At 41.4% G+C, this 22,418-nt stretch overlaps 2 protein-coding genes across 6 annotated transcripts; one reads left to right on the plus strand and one right to left on the minus strand.

The window, feature by feature from the left end:
- Positions 1 to 522: 522 nt before the first annotated feature.
- On the minus strand, positions 523 to 10,562 carry dync1li2 (dynein, cytoplasmic 1, light intermediate chain 2). Of its 5 annotated transcripts, none has more exons than XM_033982992.2 (13): positions 10,353 to 10,562; positions 9,431 to 9,504; positions 9,122 to 9,238; positions 8,812 to 9,042; positions 6,272 to 6,435; positions 5,293 to 5,386; positions 5,066 to 5,201; positions 4,855 to 4,966; positions 4,710 to 4,769; positions 4,533 to 4,577; positions 4,349 to 4,460; positions 3,937 to 4,062; positions 523 to 3,258 (listed from the first exon to the last, which is right to left on the minus strand). In XM_033982992.2, the coding sequence occupies exons 1-13, from the start codon at positions 10,436 to 10,438 to the stop codon at positions 3,242 to 3,244; spliced, it is 1,374 nt and encodes a 457-aa protein (XP_033838883.1). In that variant the 5' UTR covers positions 10,439 to 10,562; the 3' UTR covers positions 523 to 3,241. The 5 variants fall into 5 exon arrangements, with proteins under 5 accessions (XP_033838883.1, XP_033838867.1, XP_055087482.1 ...); XM_033982976.2 differs by having other exon boundaries at positions 523 to 3,263; positions 10,353 to 10,540; XM_055231507.1 differs by having other exon boundaries at positions 523 to 3,263; positions 3,937 to 4,059; positions 4,349 to 4,457; positions 10,353 to 10,470.
- A 1,345-nt stretch (positions 10,563 to 11,907) lies between these two features.
- On the plus strand, positions 11,908 to 15,640 carry si:dkey-56m19.5 (proteoglycan 4). Its single transcript, XM_055231496.1, has 3 exons — positions 11,908 to 12,044; positions 13,382 to 14,081; positions 14,166 to 15,640. Exons 2-3 carry the CDS (start codon positions 13,388 to 13,390, stop codon positions 15,170 to 15,172), a joined length of 1,701 nt encoding a protein of 566 aa, XP_055087471.1. The 5' UTR covers positions 11,908 to 12,044; positions 13,382 to 13,387; the 3' UTR covers positions 15,173 to 15,640.
- The last annotated feature ends 6,778 nt before the right edge of the window (positions 15,641 to 22,418 follow it).

Raw genomic sequence — 22,418 nt, forward strand, 5'->3', positions numbered from 1 at the left:
ATTTCCTGCTGCTTGCTGCCCTCCTTTGTTTGTCTGAGGTAATGACAGGTTTCCAGTGTTGGTGGTATGCAAAAAAACAAAAAACAAAAACTACTTCAAATGTTTGTATGACCATTGTGTGTCATTAGTTAAATTAAAGGGTTAAAACGATGGAATCTCCTGATTGTTCATTTCACTGTGGAGGTTTGATCACATTTATAGTGTGGTATAAATGAGGTTGGCTCTGGTGTAGGAGCTGTGGCTCTACTCAGAGCTTCTCACTTCAATTCTAACAAAGTGTCCAACCAAACTGAGAAGGGAATTTCAACCGCATAAATCTGGGATTCTGTTCTTTTTGCCAGTAGCCACAGATAATGGCCTTAGACGCAGAAATGAAGCTTGACCAGATCAACAGGCTTCCCCCCAAAAGAACATTTGACCTCTTAGTCCTATTTACATAACTTTAGAACCAGCAGTCTATAACAAGTGTCCAACAGTTAAGAACATTCAATGCACTTTAAAAACAAAACAAAGAGTCAGTAGTTTGTATTGTTGGTTTTATTGAAGCCAGGGGGTCTGATTAACATGGTTTCTTTGAAGCATAAGCTAGAATCCACATGGCTGCTGCTCACAAGCGACGCAAGTGTTTTACAATCAAACTTCAGGACAGAAAAACCAGCCATGTGCTTAAAATGGACTTATCCTGAATAAAACAGGCTGAAGCGGGTGCTTTAGCCCGTTAAGTGATGTGTAGACGCCAGTCAATAGTGGTCGAAGGCAATCGAGTTAGGAAGAGGCAGTTCCAACAGTATTGAGTATAAAAGTTAGAGCTGATCATGGTTTAGTCCAAACTGTACAAAAAGCAAGTGCAACTTTCAAAGTGCGCCGCACAGGAGCACATCATTCCACTCAGCTGAACGCCAAATTCAACAGTGAAATATGGAAGTTAAACCGGGGATGACTTTTTACTAATAGTTGGAACAGTTGGCCAAAAGAAACAGTGAAATTACAGTTTTGAATAAACCAAAAATAATGGGCTTTAATTCTGTTCGTTTCCTTAACCCTGTGCATTTGTATTTGCACTTTTCAGAAGATTTCAGAGGCAAATGCATTTGACGTAATCGTGAGTCAATGATAAAACATAAAAACATCTCTATAAATGACTTTACCACATGGCAAGGCAAAAGAAAAAGAAAAGTTATACACAATGTCAAAGTGAAGTGCCCAGGCAAAGTGCTAATCTGGATGTTTAAATTGTGCTTTACCAACTTAGGGGGCAGTTTGTTTTTTCTGGTTTACAATCTCTAACGACAAAAACATACGTGGGGTGAATAAGCTCTTAAGTCGATTTGTAATTTCAATTGTATAAACAGGTACATGGGGCTAAGAGTTTATGGTGGTGGAAGCAGCACATTGAGGCTGAGACCTGGTGCCTGGGCTCTGATCAAGCAAAGGACAAAACAGATTAATCATATGGATGTAAAACAGAACAAATTAGATTTGTCTTTGGTTACATGTCATTTTTGACGACTGTGTGTGTGTGTGTGTGTGTGTGTGTGTGTGTGTGTGTGTGTGTACCCATTCTGTTTCTATTTGCAAGAAAGTGGCATTTAACATCCACAAGATTAAGCAAAGTTTTGCATATTAAGTTGCCTTATGACATTATGGTGTTGTAAACCTTTTATAGCTGATATGATAAAATTGTAAAAAAAAAAAAAAAAAACAGATTCGCTTTTCAGAAGACAGATATCAATAGAAGTGAAGGCAAGGTGCCAGCGTGAGACTGAGCAGTACAGTGAAGGCAATGGTCATACTGAAAAAAGGGCACAAAACAAAAAAGCTCAAAAATCCTACACTGATGTTCCTACAGCAGCTACATCATTTGGGAATGTTCAACTGTCATGCGGGGTACAGTTTGAATAGTATGGAAAATCCTAAGCCACAAAATACTACGCCTTTTATATCATATTCTGATTTAACCACAGCTAATCACTGATATAGTTATTTTGGCTGCAAAGCGAGTGGTTTTAAGTGTTCAATTGCAGACCACGTGGTTTCTTATAATACAGTATCAGCAGTTTGCTTGAAGGCATCTATCTATTTCTCTACAGTTTTCAGATTTATAGGCCACAGATATCATTTCAAAATAAAAGAGGCTTTTTGCACATCGACAATAATGTAAAAAGAAATAAATTATTTGTATGACAAGAAAAGGACAAACCTTTAACCGATAACGCTACAGTGCATTTCCTTAAAGCACCTCCACAATGACAAAACCAGCTAACTCTGCGAGGCACTTGGGAGTAATAGTAGGAAAGACGCTGCCCAGTTCCCTCCCCAAATATACACAGCACAAGCTGAAGAAGTCATTTTGTTGCAAACTCTGGCCTATCGAATACCTACTAGTCTCATTTAGTCTAAGCTGAAATTCAAAAAAACAATTGCATCCTTGAAATTTCAAAGTTAACCTGAATAGATTTTCAAAGTATATTTACAGAATCCTTTGAGATGGCGAGGGACTGATATGGTGCACTGTCTGGACTAGTCATTAGTGTCATGACGTCAGTGGCATTTTAAAGTGTTACACAGATGAATGTTTAAACCAATAAATGGTGAACAAAAATAAAATAAAAAGAACTTTGTATAAATACATAAGTATATCCAACATTTTTTGTACATACTACATATGTTTGCAAATATTTTAATTTCTTTTCTAAGTGAATAGTAAGATTTTAAATACCTTTCCAATCACAACTAAATTCCTTCCATAACATAAGATGAACCAGAGGCCACAGGACAGTATGTGGTATTTCCACTCTTTTACTCTGAGGGTAAAAGCGGTTTTACCTTAGCGATCTGCAGTCCAGTGCATCGGGCCTGTTGCCAGGGAGTGTGCACACATTTCCACAAACTGACATCCCTCACAAAATGACATTTACAGTTGACGAGAGGACAGGAAGAAAGCCAAGCATGATTTCCTCGTCAACACTTGTGTCTCTAATCTCTCTCTGCTCTCCCATTATCACATTCGATCGCCTCCTAAACTCATTTTGTCCAAACCACTGTGTGCCGTCTGTTATAAGAATTGGGAATTTGGTCATTTTTTGAATGCTCACATATACATTTATCTTCCAGAGAATTAACGCTGTGGATGATGCAGCTGATTTGTTGCCTTCACGCTTCACTCTCCGGCGGCGGTACGTTGTTCGATGAAACCATGGAGTCCTGCTTTCGTGTCATCCTGTCCAACTCTGCCTGGACGTCAGTCAAACCCGGCTTCTGCCCTTGGAAAACAAGGAGACAAAAACACCAAAAGTAACCTCCTGTAGCGTCTGTGTTAAAGACAGAGTTCACAAGCAGATGGAGGGGGTGGAGGGAGGTCCCATGCTGCAAATGGTGCGTTCACTGCCACAGATAAGAGACATGCTAGAGTACTCATGGAATACTTCATTATATTTTAGCTTGGGTTCCACGTACTGATATTGCTTACAAAGTAATATGCAGATGTGTCCCAAGCTACTGTCATATCCTTGGGTAATGCATCGTTTAAACGGTTAAAAGTTAAATAAAGCATGATGAGAACACATGCACAACAGCAAAAGTGAATTAGTTGAGCATGAGTAATGACAAATGCAAACACAGACCCAATCTAAATAAGACCAAGGGAGAAAAAATAAAACATCTATTTCACTGAAAGACAAATATTAATGATATTTTCCTTGGTCTTGAGATCTTGATTGGGGCTGTATAAAGGTGATGCAGGATAAGTCCTGTGTGTATGATCAAGTGTATACAGGCCTGACTTCAGATTTCAGAGGTTCAGTTAAAGGCATTTTCTCCTTTCAATGTTTATTTAGACTGAAAAACTCAAGACAATCACCTAAACACATAAGACATGCTACCATTATAAAAGCAGTGGTTTCCTTACTTAAAAATAAATAATACTTTAGACAATACCTGTTTTCTTGGCAGAGCCTTGTACTCCAGCTCCGACCGGAGTCCCTGGGCTCCCAGGAGCCCCAGTCTTTTTACTCAGCAGACTGTTGAAGAAGTTAGCCAGCACTCCCTCATTGGCAGCACCTGCTACAGGAAATAGAATAAATAGTTTTAGAACTGGAGTTCCTGAGATGTTGTAAATTTTGAGTTTGAAAAGCAGAAAGTTTCAAGACGTTAAGGATAACGGCATCCAACAGATTATATACATCTCAACAATAAACATTTACTTATGTTTTTTATGATTTGTTACACACAAGTCCACACTGTGTTCAACACTGCCCCCCTCAGGCCCTGTTCTGTAGCACATTTAAAGGCAGATGACACTGAAGTCAAGCACACGTTTAACATTTATGTATATCGTAGACAAATATACCTTTCATGTTTGGATCAGGCTTCTTGACGGCAGCCATAGACGCAGCACTGACACCAGTCTGGCCTCGTCCCGCAGGTCTGGGTGAACCTGAGGCTGTCCGGGCTGGAGACTCCTACAACAGTAAAGCACTGAGGTTAGTCTGGATACAGACAGTGCACTGAGATGATGTCTCTGTGTCACTCACTGTGGCTCCTCTTGTCGGTGTGGCAGGCTGCTTTGCTAGTAACGACTGTAAAAGAAGATAAAACATAATTAAAACCACAAAACACTAGAAAGAAAAGGTTTAATTTATATATTTAGTTTTATGACTGTTTTAAAATATGGAATATAGTTTTACACACTGTCAAAGTGCAGTACAGACCTGCTGCTTCATGAGGAAAACCTGCTCATCCTCTGCACAGATTTCTTTGTCATGCACCAGCTGGAAAGAACCATTGGGACAGACTGGTTGACAAAACGATGACCTCCACCAGAACTATTTGTCAACTATATAATTATTCCTATACCTTTCGCACTGGTGGCTTTGTAATAAAATCTTCAAAAGGATCTTCTGGTCTAACTGTTGACAAGTTTTCGTGCAAAATTCCAATTTTCTTCTCATTGTCCCAACCAGAGGGACTGAAAAAACACGAGACAAATTAGAGCGGGTGATAACACTCCCTGTACTCACTTGCACAATATATATTACAGCACAATGTTTTCAAATCAGTCACTTACATGAACACTGCATCTTTCTCCACCACTAAGGCAGGTGTGGTGAACTGGAAGTCATACAATTTATGAACGATATATTTGTAAAGCAAATCCAGATTCTTTTCCTCTTTGACTGAAGTGTAGATCAAACCAGCTCCATCTTATTATTTGAGTTAAAGACATCGTGTGTTTCAAGTATCACCTTCTAAGTCCTACATAAAACACAAATACATTTGACATGGAAAGGATACACTGTAGACAAAACTGTCTGATGTGAGACTGGATGAAATCAAAGTGCTCATCTCTGTAGTCATGCTCCTTTTCCAATACACCGACAGCATCACTCTGAAAACACATGCATTACTTAGTTACCATGTGGTTTTCCTAAACAGTTAATACCTTGGTGTACGGCAGGTGCTATGCAAAGAGTTAATTTTTTCTACAGTATTCTGGAGCCGTTTATGAGTTATTAGATGAGTACTTCTGTGTTACTACATGACCTCGTGAGTCTGTGCTCCCGTAGTAAATACCACAGTACACTGTAGTTGGTGCAACAGGCAATCTGTAAGTAAACCATTTCTTCAGCTCTTATTCAACAGCAAACAGAGATGAAGAATGAGGTAGATGTTCTGGTCACAGAGGCATGTGAACCTGGGCTGATGTTACACTGAGTGTCAGCATAAGAGCGTCGCCTTGAGCGTCGACGGGCAGGAATAATGCAGCCCTGTTACAGGACAACCATCCAGAACACATAACAATGACTCCATACAAATATGAGAAGAGGATGATGACTTTCATTAACTAATGAACATTTAAAATGATTGCATTACAAAAATAAAGATAAAATTATAAATATATTTCACTGTAGTGGGAGACAATGTTAACCACTGCAAATTTACCTAAGGGTAAGAATAAAGATGTTTAAGTCATTGGAGAAATAAAAATAACAGTTTTCTCTGTAAAATGTTTAAATTACATGTAAACTAACCAGAAAGAATTGATTATACAGCATCAACAAACAACAAATACACTAGATTGCTAAAATCTAAATGTTTTAATCAGTTTAGAACACCATTTTTTCACTGATACTCAAGTACAGCCATGAAGTACAGGTGACAAAGCTAGATGGATATGGTTGATTTAAAACTAAAGGTATGTGCCAGGTGAGAACATGTGTGTCTTTGGTTGAAGGCCTCCGCCTACCCGCTCAGGGGAAACTCTAGTACTCACCTTTGTGCAAACTATTAGCACTGGAATGCCCAGGTTGTGTGTGAGTACGTTGTCTCCAAGCGGCAGCACCACCGCTTCATCCTCCGGCCCAGCTGGAGCCCTCCTCTGTGGGGAGGACGGGCTGGCCTCCTCTGGTTCTGTGTACTCTTGAAACGATTTTACCACTACAAGAAATACACACACAACGCAAACAGTTATATTGTTATTGCTGGCACTGCACGTTGAAGTACTGAGGATACATGTTTTAAAGCTGCATTTGCTCATGAATTTGCCTCATGAACCTAGAGCCGCCCTGTGGTGCTCCAGCTGTGCAGAACTGCAGAGGCTCTGGGTTCAGAGGCAGGAACTTTGGCGCACTTCCTCAGCAGCAGCTTGGGGAATGCAGAGCGGGACAGCCCACAACTCTGTCACATTCACACATGGGATTAACATGTGAGACCAGAAGTTATTTCACGTAAACTTAAGCCCTTGTAAGTATGTGTGGAAGTCCACCAGAATGTAATGTGACAAGTTTTACAAAGATGGAGGACAGGATAACTTTAGTTTAATAATTTAGTGAAATTAGGTCATGCAAGACGTAACAGAACAGATATTAAAAGAAAAGCAGTTTTGTAGTCAGGGAAAATGTTAAAATGAAGCACGCTTTTCTTGATCATTTTAACTACACAATCTGATGAGGTGTACATAGTTGTAAGAAAAGTGAAAGAGACTTTGGCCTTTTATCTGTTTTACAAACAAAGGTGAGGTCTACTGACATCAACATTGTCACCCAATAAACCAATGCTTTTGAATGTTTGAGATAACAGATCAGTTTAAGTAAATCTAAGTCTGTAAATCTAACATTACAAATAAGAGCTTCAGACTTTACTAACAATAAGCAGTAAGGTTCAAAACAAAACAAAGTGTGGTACTAAAATATCCACTAACCGCAGGATTTTCCATGTTTCGAACCTTGGCCCAACAAAAAGCAGATCCTGTAATTTGACTAAAAACAGCTTGAGCAGCAGCAGCAGCTTGAGTTTCAGCACAGCGGGCGTTTGGGTGTCCAGTCTACTGCCTGAACTCAAAGAGGCTCAGTTTACTTCCTGTCCGTGACGCTGTTGTCTGAGGAACCATGATGCAAGAGGCCTGCAAGACTCACTGGACCCGAGCCACCCCCAGTCCGTCTGTCAGCTGAACTCATATCTACAAATATGTCACCCTACTTCACAGTGATCTCACAAATGTAACAGTACAAATCAGATTCAACAGCTTTCCTTCTAATATAATAAAACACCGGCAGAGGGTCAAACGGCCAGGAGTTGAAGCCGAGGCAAGTTCCATGTTTAAAAGCGATTTATATTGGTGAGCATAAGTTATGGGACATCCTGAATTACATTTACAACAATCCAGCAACCAATTAATCTGGACTAGCATGATGCACTACTTAACAGTCAGTGATGCTTTTATAGAAGAGATCATATGTTCATTTGAATCCAGCGCAGCCGAAGATCGATAAGCTCTGCCAGTGTTTTGAGGCTGATATGCAAGGCCAGGTTTGACCTTTTTTCCCCCAAAAACGTGTTAATACTATCCACTTTTCCTACAAAAAAGTACGGTAAGAAAAACACACAGCCCTGTTTCACTAAGAATCTATAAGAAAGGAGTGGGTCACGTTTGTACTGTGAGTTTCTTTTACTCGGTTGGTCATCCCAAACTAAATATCAGCCTTTAGACCAATAACTGATAAACTACACAGTGCAAATATCTGTGCAATATACCAGCCAGCCAAAAAAAGGTTTCACACATTCATCAAGTACAGATGTATAATGTATGCCCATATAAATACATATATTTAATGCCTTTTGGTTTCATTCCAACTCATGTGTTGCTCTTCTGCAGCTGCATCCATCAGCAGTCACTGTTTACTCACACAGCATCATCTGAAACAAGGAACTAAAACTATTAACTTCCAATTCTCTACACGTTTGCCATCTATGCTTTACCACTTGACACTTAACACAGCATGCAAGAACACGTTCCGTTGAGGAAGTCTCACGTTAATGCTTATACTGTGAGCGTCTTCAAATACCCCACAGACATGACATTTAAAAAGTACTACATTCTAGAGAAAATGTTCATATGAAAGAAGGAGACGTCTAAAAAATAACAAGATCAACAATTGAGAACATTCATTGATCTGAAGTGGCCTACAGGCAGAGCACACAGCTGAGGATCATGGGCCTCGCTGGTGATGACCTAGAAAGAGCCATGATAAAGTCTAACGTTATAAAAAAAAAAAAAAAAGCTTGCCTTTCATGCTACAGTTTCTCAGTTGCTTGTCTGCAAAGCACTCTATGGCATTATGTAAGAGTTTCATTATTTCCACCCTCTAACACCGGAGGCATATTTTACACTATACACTCTTTAGAGCAACTAGCGTATGCATGTTATGTAGCCTGATTCACTTTTTAGCAACATTTTATGCTCATATAACGCATAGAAATAAACAATAGCCACCATTCTTAAAGCCAGAACACTGAACACTGAACCATACTTACTTTTCTGTTCCATTTCTCTCATATCCTCTGGTTGAACCTTGAGCTTGTCTATGTGGTCGCGAAGCACGCTCGCCCACTTCTTCAGCGAATCCATAATGGTCCATGGGCGTGACATATCCGCGACGAATATAGCTAAACAGTCAGGTAAGGTCTGAGCTGAAACCGCGAACTTAAGCAGACCCTTGTGGTAAAGGTCTCCATCCAAAATCCAAACATTGCACCGTGTGAGATCTGAAATAACAGCAAATACAACATATCAATGGGTGTTAGTTTATTTTGGGGTCACAGATTCATTACTAAGTGCACTCACCATCTCTGTCTTCATCGTGAACACTTAAGTATAGATACTCCAGCCCCCTCCCCTTTTTGTTGTGCTCTGCTCCTTGAAGTTTGGCCATAAGTGTTGTTTTTCCTGATCCATCCTCACCTGAGAAATGTCACATATTATAATCTAAATCTAAATAATCTTGTTACTATTTGAGAGATAAGTGGAATATATAAATAGTTTGTCCGGAAAATGTACAATATTGTCACTATAAAATGGCAAATCGAGTTCCACAACAAAATACTGATACTAAAATAGACAAAACCAAGAAGCAGGTTCAACATCAATACTTACCAAAGATCAGAATATTTTTCCCTGATGGTAATTTTGAACTCGATCTTGTAGAAACTTCACTTAGTATAGAGGACCTACAAAAAGCACAAGATTTTATTAAACAAACTTTTAAACATTTAACGCTACAAATTTTACACATTTAGATTATTAGGTATTGAAGTTATGAGGTGAGTAGGTAGGTATTAGGTATTTATTATAATGTATTTATTATCATTTAAACCCGTGACACGAATAGGACACTGAGAACATTTCAAAAACAGGAAATGGTCAAGCATTTTGCAGAAAACCACTGAGTGCTACATGGAAAACTTTTTACGTTAAGCTCAGTGCAATTAAGTATTTCTAATTGCAATAAACAGACACATGGGTCAAGAGATTTTTCTGCATTGGGATCATCAGCTGTGTTGACTTGGACACTAAAGTTACAGCTAGCTCGTTTCTGTCGGAAAAGATAGCCCTGACCCAAACAGGAGCTGTCAAACCTCCTTCAAACACACACAACCAGTCACTGATGTCTTAACTGAAGACAGTGACTCACTACAACTCATCATAACAGTGGAAATGTTAGTTAGCAACTCACATAAAAACACGAACTGGGTGCAGTCATTCAGTGCCAACACTGCTGCTAGCCCCGTGCTAACACTGCTGCTAGCCCCGTGCTAACACTGCTGCTAGCACTGCTGTCACCACGGCGCTAGCAGCAGTCATTGAGCGCTAACACTGCTGCTAACACCGTACTAAAACTGGCGCTAGCATTGCTACTAGCAGGGAGCTAGCATGGAGCTAGCAGCAGAGTTAGCACGGGGCTTAGCCGGGTGCTTGTTTGGGAGCCACCGGCAGTGACAAAGCAAAACTTTCATCTTTGTGGCGTTATTACAGGAGGATTTAGGAGTTAGACAGGTAAAAGTGCAGTGAGACTTGCCAGAGGTTTTGACCCTCTTCGTCTTCATTGTTGTTGTCGCCTGTCCCAGCGGAGACCGGGAGCTGTTTCTCCAGGACGGGAGCCATCTTCTCTCTGAGACCAACAAAGGCGAGGCCCAGCCCGGGTCCGCGAGCGCCGCCTTCACGCGACCAGACGAAGGTGCGCTCGATTCAGTCACCGCCAGCGCCCGGACGCGGAGTCATACAGCAGTATACAGTATTATACTGTATCATACAGCACACACAACACACAGCACACACAACACACAGCACACTCTGCACACACAACACACACTGCACACACAGTCTACAGGAGTGCGGACAGGGTTTTGCTTTAACAGGACGTCAGATGCGCGGATACGGAACCAGACTGCTGCTGTTCACTTCCAACACACCAAATACTCAGTGCACACTCCAGACGCGCCTCTGCTGTGGCAAAGTTCCAAACTATGACGTAATGCAGTGTTTAATGGTTTATATGTTACTCACACAATTATCCAGTCTCCTCCTGTCCAGTCAGGTTGAAAGGGCCATCTGAGTGACATGTTTAAAAGAGTCATGTCTCCTCCCAATGATCGTGAAACACATGTACTTTATTCAAAGTGGAACCTCAGGTCCTGTATGTGCTGCAGAAAAGAGGCCTGTAAAGTGCAATAAGGACTAGTGTTCAAGAGTTTGACTAACTTCAGCATGTCACCCTCATATGTGCAGACAGGCCTAAATGCTCCTTATATAACAGGATCTGTGGTGTCTTCATGGTGGCTGGTGCTATCACTTCTATAGGTCTATGCTTTATAACTCCTCATTTTAGGCTTATGCTTTAGGCTGCCCCCTTTTCTTTGGATACTGATTATTTTTAAGATTTTTCCATCTGGTTTAAACAAAATCATTGATGATGACAGATGGTCGTGGTGATAATAATAATAATAATAATAATAATAATAATAATAATAATAATAATAATAATAATAATAATAATAATAATAATAATAATAATAATGATGATGATGATGATGATGATGATGTGAATATTAAGTTGTAGCTGTGCACATTGTCCAGTAGATGGCGCAGTTATGTCATACTTTGGTAGGCATTGCTTTCTATAAATCATCATTATAAGATTGTGGATCTTAGCTGAAATCTTCATAACCTGTTGTCTGAGCATGTACGTCTTTGGAAGAAGTAATATATTATTTTTATTGTATTTTAAATCACTATGTTGATCACAGCCTCTTTATTCTACTTCAAATTAAAACTAAGATTTAGCCTGTAGCATGTGTGTGATTTGTTCTGTTTAGGTCTGTCTCAGGTTTATCATATGAAGCAGGTCCAGCAGGTCTGTGTTTTAGTGCTGATTTGGTGGATATTGGTATTTACAAATATAAATAGACCTAATGAAAAGTATAAAAGTGTAAAAGAGTGTGATGATGTGATTTGAGAGGAGCACGCTGTGGCACAGAGTGTGGTCAGAGGGAGTGGGTGTGTGCAGTGGAGGAGGGGTTTCTGGAGGGAGCTGTAATGGGGTAGGCTGGATTGTGATAGCGACAGATGTCTGGAGACTCGAGAGGGGCACTCCTCAGTTGAGTCCCACAGTGCACTTGGGAAAGCAGGGGCGGAATCTGCAGCTGTCACTCCAAAGGTTTACCTCTGTGATCACATCCAGGACCAGGACCAGGAGCTAAACCCCCATAAGGTCAGTGCGCGAAGACTTTGTGTCGCCTTAATGTTTAATCCAAAATTAGACAATCATTTAAGGAAGAAAAAGTGTGAGTAAATGTACAAAGAGATGTCCTTGGTTTAGCTGATATAAACCTACAGACCAGTGTGTTCTTTGAGTCAGATGCTTTTGCGGCTGTTTGGTTTTGTGCGTCTTTTATGGCCCAGAACTGCGCTTTTTACGCACAGATGTGAATTCATCCGTTTATTTGAAATTGGATAGAACTAAGTGGTTTGTGGCTGTCGAAGACAGAAAATGTGTGTTTAGAGGAGAAATCAAGTTAGTTTTCCGCAAATATGCGACATCTTCTAATCATGAACAAAAAAGGGCAGAGCAGCTGAGCGGCGGCAGTGGGAGGGATGGGGGATGGAGAGGAGACCTCTCCAGCTTTTATCTACAGGCTGTAGGCAGCACGTAACCTGTCTCTTTGTTCAGTTCAGTCTCTGTTGGAGCTGAACACTGCGTTTTTACCCAGCCCCAGACTTTAGACAGAAACACGCTCGACTTTAAGGTCTGTCCCTTTGTTTCCAGCTCTGTTTCTGTGCGCGTTGAGCTCTCGCACCGGAGAAACCTGTTAACTCGGAAGGAAATTTAATCCCCGTTCAAATTTGCTGCATTGGGCCGCAGCACATTTGTGTAGACCTCCAGGAGGAACAGCCTCACCAAAGAGACTCAGAGTCATTTCAGTGTGCGTTATGCGTAAGAAAGGACCAAGAAACACTGACCAATCGCACAGCTCAACTGCAGCTTTAACAGCTGATGAGTGGAGTCACTGTCCATGCACCAGCTTCATTTTTACTGTACTGGAGCTGGGCATAAGCCTTGATCCACTGTGTGACGCGTCACGTCTTAATTGCCCCATTGCAGCACTATGGACAGTTCCCGGATTGTCTCTCACCTGTGCCAAAGTGCTATCAAGTAAATTGCTGCTAAAATGTTCTTATAGCCTGGCCTTAAAATACATTAGAAAAACATACAATATATTTAACAGTTGCTTGATATTGTGTGCATAGTTTTAAAACATGGTTTACCTTTTCAGTTTAATTTCAACTGTGCACAAGACAAAGTTGTACCATCAGTTCTGTTTAGTTCCTAAAGGGAAGTTTAGTTACATGGCAATTTTTGACTCTTCCGTTATATAATATCCTCAATGTGACACAGATGTTTGTCATAGAAATGTAGCTTATACATGTTATATTTTATGTTCAAGGTTTTCATTACATTTAAATGTTTAGATACTTAAAGAATGAACATTTCATTACGTGTAGTAAAATATCTGAATTCTAGACTCACATATTCATGTTTCATTATAGGTAGCCATGGGAAACAAATTAACGAAGAAGAAGAAGAACACCTACGATGTGACTGATCCCAAAGAAGCAAAGAACGACATTGCAGCAGTAGCAGCAGCTCAGGTAGCAGCGAAAGTTGAGGAGACCCTTCCTCCTCTGGTGGAGGAGGTGACGGCTAAAGCTGTGACTGCGGTGGAGGAGGCTGTCGGTTCAGCAGTGACTGCAGTGACTGAAGCTGTGGGTCTCACAGAGAAACATAAACATGGACCAGAACCAGCTGCACCAGAGGAACCACCTGCAAAAGAGGAACCTGCTCCAACACCTGAACCCGAGCCTGCTGCTCCAGTAAAAGAACCAGAACCAACCCCTGAACCAGAGCCGGTTAAAGAACCAGAACCAGAGCCGGTGAAAGAACCAGAGCCAGAGCCGGTGAAAGAACCAGAACCAGAGCCGGTGAAAGAACCAGAGCCAGAGCCGGTGAAAGAACCAGAACCAGAGCCGGTGAAAGAACCAGAACCAGAGCCGGTGAAAGAACTAGAGCCAGAGCCGGTAGAAGAACCAGAGCCAGAGCCGGTAAAAGAACCAGAGCCAGAGCCGGTTAAAGAACCAGAACCAGAGCCGGTAAAAGAACCAGAGCCAGAGCCGGTAAAAGAATCAGAACCAACCCCAGAACCAGAGCCGGTTAAAGAACCAGAACCAGAGCCGGTGAAAGAACCAGAACCTACCCCAGAACCAGAGCCGGTGAAAGAACCAGAGGCGGAACCAGAACCAGAGCCGGTCAAAGAACCAGAACCTACCCCAGAACCAGAGCCGGTGAAAGAACCAGAGGCAGAACCAGAACCAGAGCCGGTCAAAGAACCAGAGCCAGCTGCAGAGCCAACCCTTGAACCAGAGCCAGTGAAAGAACCAGAGCCGGTACCAGAACCAGAGCCGGTAAAAGAACCAGAGTCGGTGGAAGAAACAGAACCTGAGCAGGTAGCGGCACCAACCCCAGAACCAGAGCCAGAAAAAGAACCAGAACCAGTGGAAGAGCCATTACCGGTGGTGGTAGCAACCCCTGAACCAGAACCAGAGCCGGTGACAGAACCCGAATCCACCCCTGAACCAGAGTCTGTGGCAGAACCAGCACCAGAGCCAGTGGAAGAAACAGAGCAGGTGGCAGAACCAGAGCCAGTGGCCGCTCCAGCTCCTGAATTAGAAGAATCACCAACAGCAGCCAAAGAAACGCTCATTTCTGTAGAAGAACCAAAAGAGGATGATGGAGTAGTGCCACCTGAGGAACCTGTGTTGGTGGTGGAGGATCCAGCTGAACCAGAGGAACCTGCGGCAGAAGAAGATGTGAAAGAGCCAGTGGCAGCTGCAGATGGACTAGAAACCAAGGAGGTCCAAAAGGCCGAGGTCTTTGAGGAAGAGTCTCCAGAAGTTGTTGCACAGGAATCTTCTGGGACTGAGGCGGCTGCAGAAACAGTTCCAGAGATTGTGGTTTCAGAAACTGTCTCTGGATGTGAAATCCCTGCTGAGGCCGAGGAGCCCACAAAACCCTCAGCAGAGATTGAAAATGGAGAATTAGAAGGCCCTGTTGTTGCAATCACAGAGGTGAACGGAGAGTGTGCAGAGTCCACCGACACCACTACTGAACAGACAGAGGAATGTGTTAATGGCAGCGAAAGCCCAGAGGAAGTACCTGTCACTAAGACGGACTTGGAACTTAAAAAGGACATAAGTTTGAGCGGAGAAGTCGCAGAGGTTCATGATGCAGTGTCTAACATTGTGGAGGGTCTCAGCAGCACTGAAATCACCCAGGCTGTCTGAAACCATGCAATTATTTAGTCAAAATGTGAAATCAATTTAATCCTTCAGTGGTGCGAGAGAGCCATTAAGGTATCACAAATACGGCTGATGTATCGTGGTATCCCAGGCCATATTCCTTTTAAATACCAAATCAAATGCGACCATTTGAGGACAGACAGACGAGGGAGGGTAAATTGGAGAGGTCAGGACAGAAAGTGATCCAATCAGCAGAGTGAAAGTGTTGGACAGTCATACTAATGAATTTCATGTCTTTGAGTGCACGCCAGCAGGATAATCTGCCTTTTTGAGAACAGCATTCATTAAAAGTTTGTTATTCTGTTTTAGAAGTTCATACTGTATATTCTTACTATAAACTATATGCAGAGACATGAAATACTGTGTTGGGCTTTTATAAAGATGTGCCTGTGAGGATTGTTAAGTTTAAATTGATTGTTCGAATAGAGAATAAAAAGAGATTGTTATATCCTACAGTGCTCTCCTTTTGTAATGTTGAAATACTTGTCACACAAAGTCTAACTTCATTGAAACATATTAACATTATAAACATATAGGTCCTGTAAATGAACAACTGTAGCTTAACATTCTCCTCCTGTTGCTTAGGTATACTCCACAGAGCAATGTCCTCTCAGTCACCAGGTACAGTGCAAATATTTTGGTTGGCTGAACATGTCTGGCTATTGTATGAAGTCTACATGACGTAACTAAGTCAACTCAAATGTTGCTGTGTTTGACTGAAAAGTCAACTTTCTCAAATGGTTCCTCGCTTGCTTCTGGTGTTTTGTATGCTAACACTTCACTAATCCATACCACTGAGGGGAACTAAAGGGGGAAGACAGCGATTTTCAGGAGGAAGAGAAAAAAGGGAGGAAGTCTGAAATTGAAGCATGTTGCAATAGAAAGAGAAGTACACTTTGTCTAACATGTAAGGTTACATCAAATGACACAATACAGCTAATCTGTGGTCATAACATGTTTTTACTTAATACCGACTTGTAGAATGTTGCCGCGCCTGCTCCTCACACCAGAGTCTCATATTGAAAGGTCATTGTCATACAGGTGCACATATTTTAACAAATGAGGCTGTAGCTGTCTGCAGGTTCATCCAAGAAGGGCAGAGGTAACGTTTGGTTATAGGTGAAAGAGCGTGTTCATCCAACCCTGAAATAACTATGGACTATGTGTCAAAGAATAGGACGAGATGAGAGAGTGATAGAGGAGAAGTAGCTTCATAAGAAGCCCATCCACATACCAATACTCTCCGGTTTCTAAAAAAAAAGATATGCCGCCTGAACATTTATGAAAGGAATGCTGTAAAGAGGGCTTGGGGGCCCGGAGGATGAACTTGCTGGCATGTTTTTCTTTCTTCTTGAGGCACAGTTATGTCTCTATTTGCATGTGGGCTGCTACTAAAACCAACCAAATATACTTGCGACTTGGCTATTAAACTTAGATCTAAATAGAGTTACAAAAATTTCCATGTATAAGAATTATTTTAGTGTAAGTGGAGTAATGTAATTCAATAATATGTGAGTCTGTGACCTCCTCTCAAATGCAGAATTCAAGTAACTATAATTGTATAAACGTGTTTAAAATTCACCTCGACCTCACTGTATATGTCCCACTGTGTGTGTGTTTGTATGTCTTGTGCATCTTGATTTAAAGAGTTCTTTAAAGTGGCATAGTTTGGAAAGGCCAGCTGCACTGCCTGGTTACGCTAACACTATGTTCTCTATATGCAGCCTCCTGCACAAAGCAGGGACTGTGTTCAAGCTCCTTTTTCACTGTGTGAAAACTAGTCTGCAGACTTTCACTTTCCTCAAATGAAGCTTGTATGAAGAAAAGGAAAATGTGAAGGAAATCCAAAGCCTATCCATTTCAGGAGGTCTTGACCTGCTTGAGTCAACCTTAGTCCAGTGTCCAGAACAGTGTTTTTGATACTGTATCTGACATTTATCTTATTTTTATTATTTCAATTTAGCTCATAATGTGTGGTTATGTTTGTTTTGAAAATATATTATATATTAATTCATGTATAATTGTATTAAGTGCTGTGTAAAGAAAAGTGCACGTTGACCTTTAGACGTGTGAAATTGTGCCACAGAAGATGCTTCAGTGTGAAGGCAAATGATCAGATTTATTATTTTATCAGAAGGCTGAGAAAGGGAAACTGCAGATGGCCAAAAACACAGGAACTCTTGTGTTTTCAGTGAGAGCCCTCGCTCTGATCCAGGAGACTTGTGGATTTGAGTGGACATGTCTGTGGAGCTGCAGGAAAAGAACAGTATTGACTCACATTAAGGGAATTAGCACCACATTTCTCCCCTCCTGTAAATCTGTAAATCTTTTTTATTCCTTTCATTATTACCTTGTTCATGCCCTGGTGTCTCATTGTCCATTCCGAGCCCACCCATCTGGACATGTCCACTAATGCTGTCATTGTATCAGGATCGCCAGAAGCCTATTAGACAGACCTCAGTGGTAATAAGGATCAATATTGATCCATTGGTTTAGCCTAATGGACACTCAGAGGCAGCGCTTCCCCTTTGTCTGTAGCAGAAGACATCACCCCTGAGTCCACACATGTGTGTCATACACACACTACACACAACACACAACACACACACGTGCCCTGCATCTTCCTCATATACACAACACACACACCAACACACCCCCACACACAAACACCCCCCCCACACACACACACCCCAACACACACCCACACACACACACACACATGCCCTGCATCTTCCTCATATACACAACACACACACACACGCACACCCCTGCGCGCGCACACACACACACACACCCACACACCAACACACACACACACACACACACACACACACACACACACAAAGACATAGCTTTCTGTTTTCCTGACCCTGCTGATGCAGCTGCTGCTAAAAGCACTTTACAGCTGCCCATTCTCTGTCTGCACTGTTGTGTCGAGGCCGAAGATGAAGACTGTGTGAGGGATAAAAGTGGGCTGTAGTTTCTGTTTACACATTATCTGAGAAACATTTACAGCTCAAAGGGCCCCAGACCTTTATGCTTTACCAATGGCCCTCTTGTATCGCTAGAACAGACAGAGGCTCTAGATCCACACAAAATATTCTGTCAACTCAAAACTACAGTCTTTGAGACAGTTCCAGACCTTCTTGCCCCATAGAGGGCATCTCACCTTTCATTTTGTTTCCAATGCAAACCTAAGCCTCGATATCAGCAGCTATTCAATGTCAGAGAGCCTCCAGCAGCAATAACAAAGTTAATTATCATTACTATTTACTACTCGGCTAAACAGCCATTCACTGTGCCTTCTGTTTCAGGTTATTGTAGGAGGATTGTATATTTTACAGAAAGAGTAAAAAGGAAATGATTTTAACCAAGGAGATGTGCTTCTATTTGTCCATCTTATCTGTAAAGTGCATTGAAAGTGTAGCTTACATGTGAGCGTGGTATGTGTTTTAGATAGCAGCTCAAACTCAGTCACCTTGATCAGGCCTCAGGGCTCGATCTGCGGCAAAAACACTGTGAACCTTTGTCAACTCCACAGCCTTTCCTGAGGTGATTTACACTACATGCAACATAAAGAAACTTTGAACTCAGTCACGCTGTTCACAATACATCCACAGGAAAGTACTTCCTTTTTTCAAAGTCATAGTCCTACTTCTTTGTAGTAAAATAACAGTAGTAAATTGCATTAGTGGATGGAGCATGTCTGCGTCCACATGGGCACAGATGACCTTCAGTGTGCCTCCAGTGACACAGCTAAATCAAAGATACTGCTTGTTTAAGACAGTCGCTGCACATGGGCGTTCAGGCCCTGGTGAATAATTTATTTGTGAAATGAAACGACCTCTGGCACTTTGCAGACAGGCGGGCAAGGACTAAAGCGACAGAGAAGGGGGCTGGCTGAGGAAAGTTGTTTATTATGTTTATATTTCACAGAATGTTTTAGAGAAGGACGGAGCGCAGAAGGAAGAAAAGGGGAACTGATATCCAGTCTCTCCCCAGGAGCCGGCCTGGTGCATGTCTAAGAGAGCTCCTGACCTGTTAGTGCCTCTTCATATGTGCACGTCTCATGTCCTCTGTTTCAGTCCCAGCAGGAGACTCCCATGTTAAAGAGGGCCAGCGTTTGTGAAGCTAAAGGGAGCCCGCTCTCATACTGTGCCTGATGTATGACTTAGTGGGGTAAAAGTCGTGGGACAGGAAGTTCAGAGGGTTTATAAAGGTGAGCGTCTGATATGAAGATTTTTATGTCGGTTATAGTTTGGTTTAGGAATACATTTTGTCCAGAAGGCTCTTGCAGTGCGCGGTTACCTGTGTGTGGGTATTGTAGGAAAGAATGCTGTATTTCAGGCTGTCATACCAGTCACTCAGTTGCCCTGTCAACCACCCTGTAATAATGCAGCCCCACATTGCAGCATTACATTTCCTTTTAATGGTCAGCTTCCTGGGATGTTTGCTGTTTGTTTTTATCCGCATCCTTCATCTCACAAACTCTTTACCCATAAAATATATTTGCTGATTAAGTTAAAACTTGTACCTTAGAGCAGGACTGGCACATTCCGGGTTCACTTTGTGTTACTTTCACGGTGCTAACCAGGTAATATTAATCCCCTTTAATCCATACACTGCAGTGGTATTTGTCATAGTGCCAGAAACATCAGATGAAGTAAAAAAGCTGAGCCAGCTGCTCAGTGAGAGGATATGAAGCCAATCAATAAAAGATTTTACGACGTCTAAAGCATCTGTCAGATTTACGGATTTTCTTGTTTGAGGATAATTTACATTCAAGTAACGGTAGATGGAAATACAGTGTTATTGAAGAGAAGAGTGGAGTTAATTAGTTACATTTCTGTGCTCTCAACAATTTGATGTAATGGAACTGCTTAAATCAACTTGTTATTAATCGTTTCTAAACAACAGAGCACTAATTAAACTCTCCTTAAATAAGACCTTGATGCACAAACAAAAAGAAACAAAAAGACAGTTTCTCTTGAACAAAATGTCTGTGTCATAACCTGAAGAATCGATATTGATCAGGTCATTTCTGATACATCTCTGAGTTTGAGTTTACACAGCGCTCTTGACGGGCTGCAGTGCATGTGCTGTCGCAGGTCGATGTGAACAAACTTAAACACCTGGAAATAGTAACTTAAAGCATGTGTCACCTCCGGCCCAACTGCCCCGGCCTCATTCACTGTTGTGTTGAGACTCGTAATTACATAAGCATCTGTAAACTGTGATGGTATAGTTTGGGAAAATGCTTAAAAGGAAAGAAAATATGTTAATATTTCATGACACTGTGGTACATTTATTACTAAAAGAAGGAAGGGAAAGGAAAACCATAATATAATATAAAACAATGTATATATATTAAAGAGTATATAGTGCAATTTTACAGTGGACTGAAATGACAAGTGTTGGAAGAAGTTTTCAGTTTTGCTACTTAAGTAAAAGTACAGATACTAGAGCAAAAAAAAACAAAACTTAAGTAAAAGTATTAAAGCACCTGTTTAAACACATACTTGAAGAGTAAAACATAAAAGTATTTTGCGCTGATTTCAAGTCTAATAAAGCTTCAAATGTGGTGATTTTAATAAAGATTTGAGCTGAAGTTTGTTCAATAGAAACAATTAAGTTTTTTCTACCTGCTTTTCTTTGTATATTTTTGCTCAAACTACAAATATGTTAAAAATAAACCTCAGCCTTTCCAGCAGGTCTTATGCAAAAGTAAAAAGTTCAGTCCTGTTCAGAAATCTAGTGGAGTAGAAAGTACAGATACTGCTCTCAAATGTACTCAAGTAAAAAGTACACACTGTAAATGCACTTAAGTAGAGTACAGATACCTAAAATGTATACTTAAGTACTTTACGACTGTTACTTCACTGCAGAATGTCCGTAACAGCGCGTCGTCATGTTGTTCTGTGTAAAATGCTCAGGGCAGTTTGTCGTCGCAGCTTCTCACATTGTTAAACGTCAACAGACACATGGAGGAGATTGACGACTCAAAACACCAGCGATAAATAACCCTCACAGTTTAAATTAATTAAAACATATTTAGCATTTTTGACAGTTAAAATTTTCACGATAAGACTCCGCAGTGAAAGACGTATTGTTAAATTTGAGTGTCACTCTCTGGATTTGAACCATTTTCCCATAGATAGTTGCATATTCCATTAATTAAATTTCACAAAATAGCTTTATTACGGTGAATGGCCTATTTGAACAACATGTTTTCCACAATTATAAAAATATTTCTGTCCAGGCAAGATGCACGACGCACAAACACCCCACCCCCACAGCACGCAAATCAAATTACATCAAGAAATCCAATTTGCTGTGTTGTATATCGACTGATTAAGTTATTCCGCTCGGTGTCTACATGTGCGGTTCAGTTTGAATGTTTGTTTGTGTGAAATGGGAAACTGACCGCAGCCGGACAAAGCTGTGGTTGAAGTGCCTGGTTGGGGCAGGTGCCAGGTCCTCTTTTCTGTCCCCCAACCTCCCCACACGCTTCATTAAACCCCCTTAACTTTGCAGGAGATTCAGGCTTAAACATACGACCCCCACCTCCACCACGCTGCCCCCACTCCCTCCTCTGAGAAAAGCCCCTGGCCCTCAGCGCTGCCATATGTCCACTGCGGAGACACTGGCACTTCCTGGGGGCTTTGTACTGTCCACACTCTCCTTTATTTAGAGTGACTGGCAGGAGGACACACAGCTCTGCAGGCGAGTATAGAGCCCGTATAGAGCCATATAGACCTAACTGCACTGGTTTAACTATAATTTAATAACACTAATATCACATTTTTTCAATTGTAATTTATGTTTTGGTGAAGCTGCACAACCATATGTTTCCCATCAATAAATGAGGTTGCAGAAATATTAATTGTCAGCCTGAAATTGCCAAAGGAGGGTAATGTTTGTGGCAGAAAAACGAGTTAAAACAAATGTGTACTATCAAATAAACAAATCAGACTGACCGGTAACATAAAACCTAATCGTCCTGTTGTCTTTTCCTTTTATCTGACGTCCCCTAAGCACTTTGCATATTGATTTAACATATAGTAGGTTTTACAGAGGAAGTCCTTCTTAGCGTAATTGCAATGCCTTAGTGGAGGTATGAGCTGAGTGTCGTTTAGTCCTCAAGAGTATTTAACATGACGGAGGCGACGGTGGCTCAGTTTGTAGTGTGTTTGACCACTGACCCACAGGTTGACGGTGCGATTTCAGCTCC

The sequence above is a fragment of the Periophthalmus magnuspinnatus genome, chromosome 3 (genome assembly GCF_009829125.3).
Source record: "Periophthalmus magnuspinnatus isolate fPerMag1 chromosome 3, fPerMag1.2.pri, whole genome shotgun sequence".
NCBI classification, from domain to species: Eukaryota; Metazoa; Chordata; class Actinopteri; order Gobiiformes; family Gobiidae; genus Periophthalmus; species Periophthalmus magnuspinnatus.

Bases quoted from the DNA above. Each gene is read 5' to 3' on its own strand.
- dync1li2 (XM_033982976.2), bottom strand. From the start codon at position 10,438: ATGGCTCCCGTCCTGGAGAAACAGCTCCCGGTCTCCGCTGGGACAGGC. The intron at 4,578-4,709 runs GTCTGTACTGCA...CTTCTTTTACAG, and splicing joins TTTTCCTCATGAAGCAGCAG to TCGTTACTAGCAAAGCAGCC. The intron at 3,264-3,936 runs GTATTGTCTAAA...TTGTTTTCCAAG, and splicing joins AGGCTCTGCCAAGAAAACAG to GGCAGAAGCCGGGTTTGACT.
- si:dkey-56m19.5 (XM_055231496.1), top strand. From the start codon at position 13,388: ATGGGAAACAAATTAACGAAGAAGAAGAAGAACACCTACGATGTGACT. The intron at 14,082-14,165 runs CTACCCCAGAAC...CTACCCCAGAAC, and splicing joins GCCGGTGAAAGAACCAGAAC to CAGAGCCGGTGAAAGAACCA.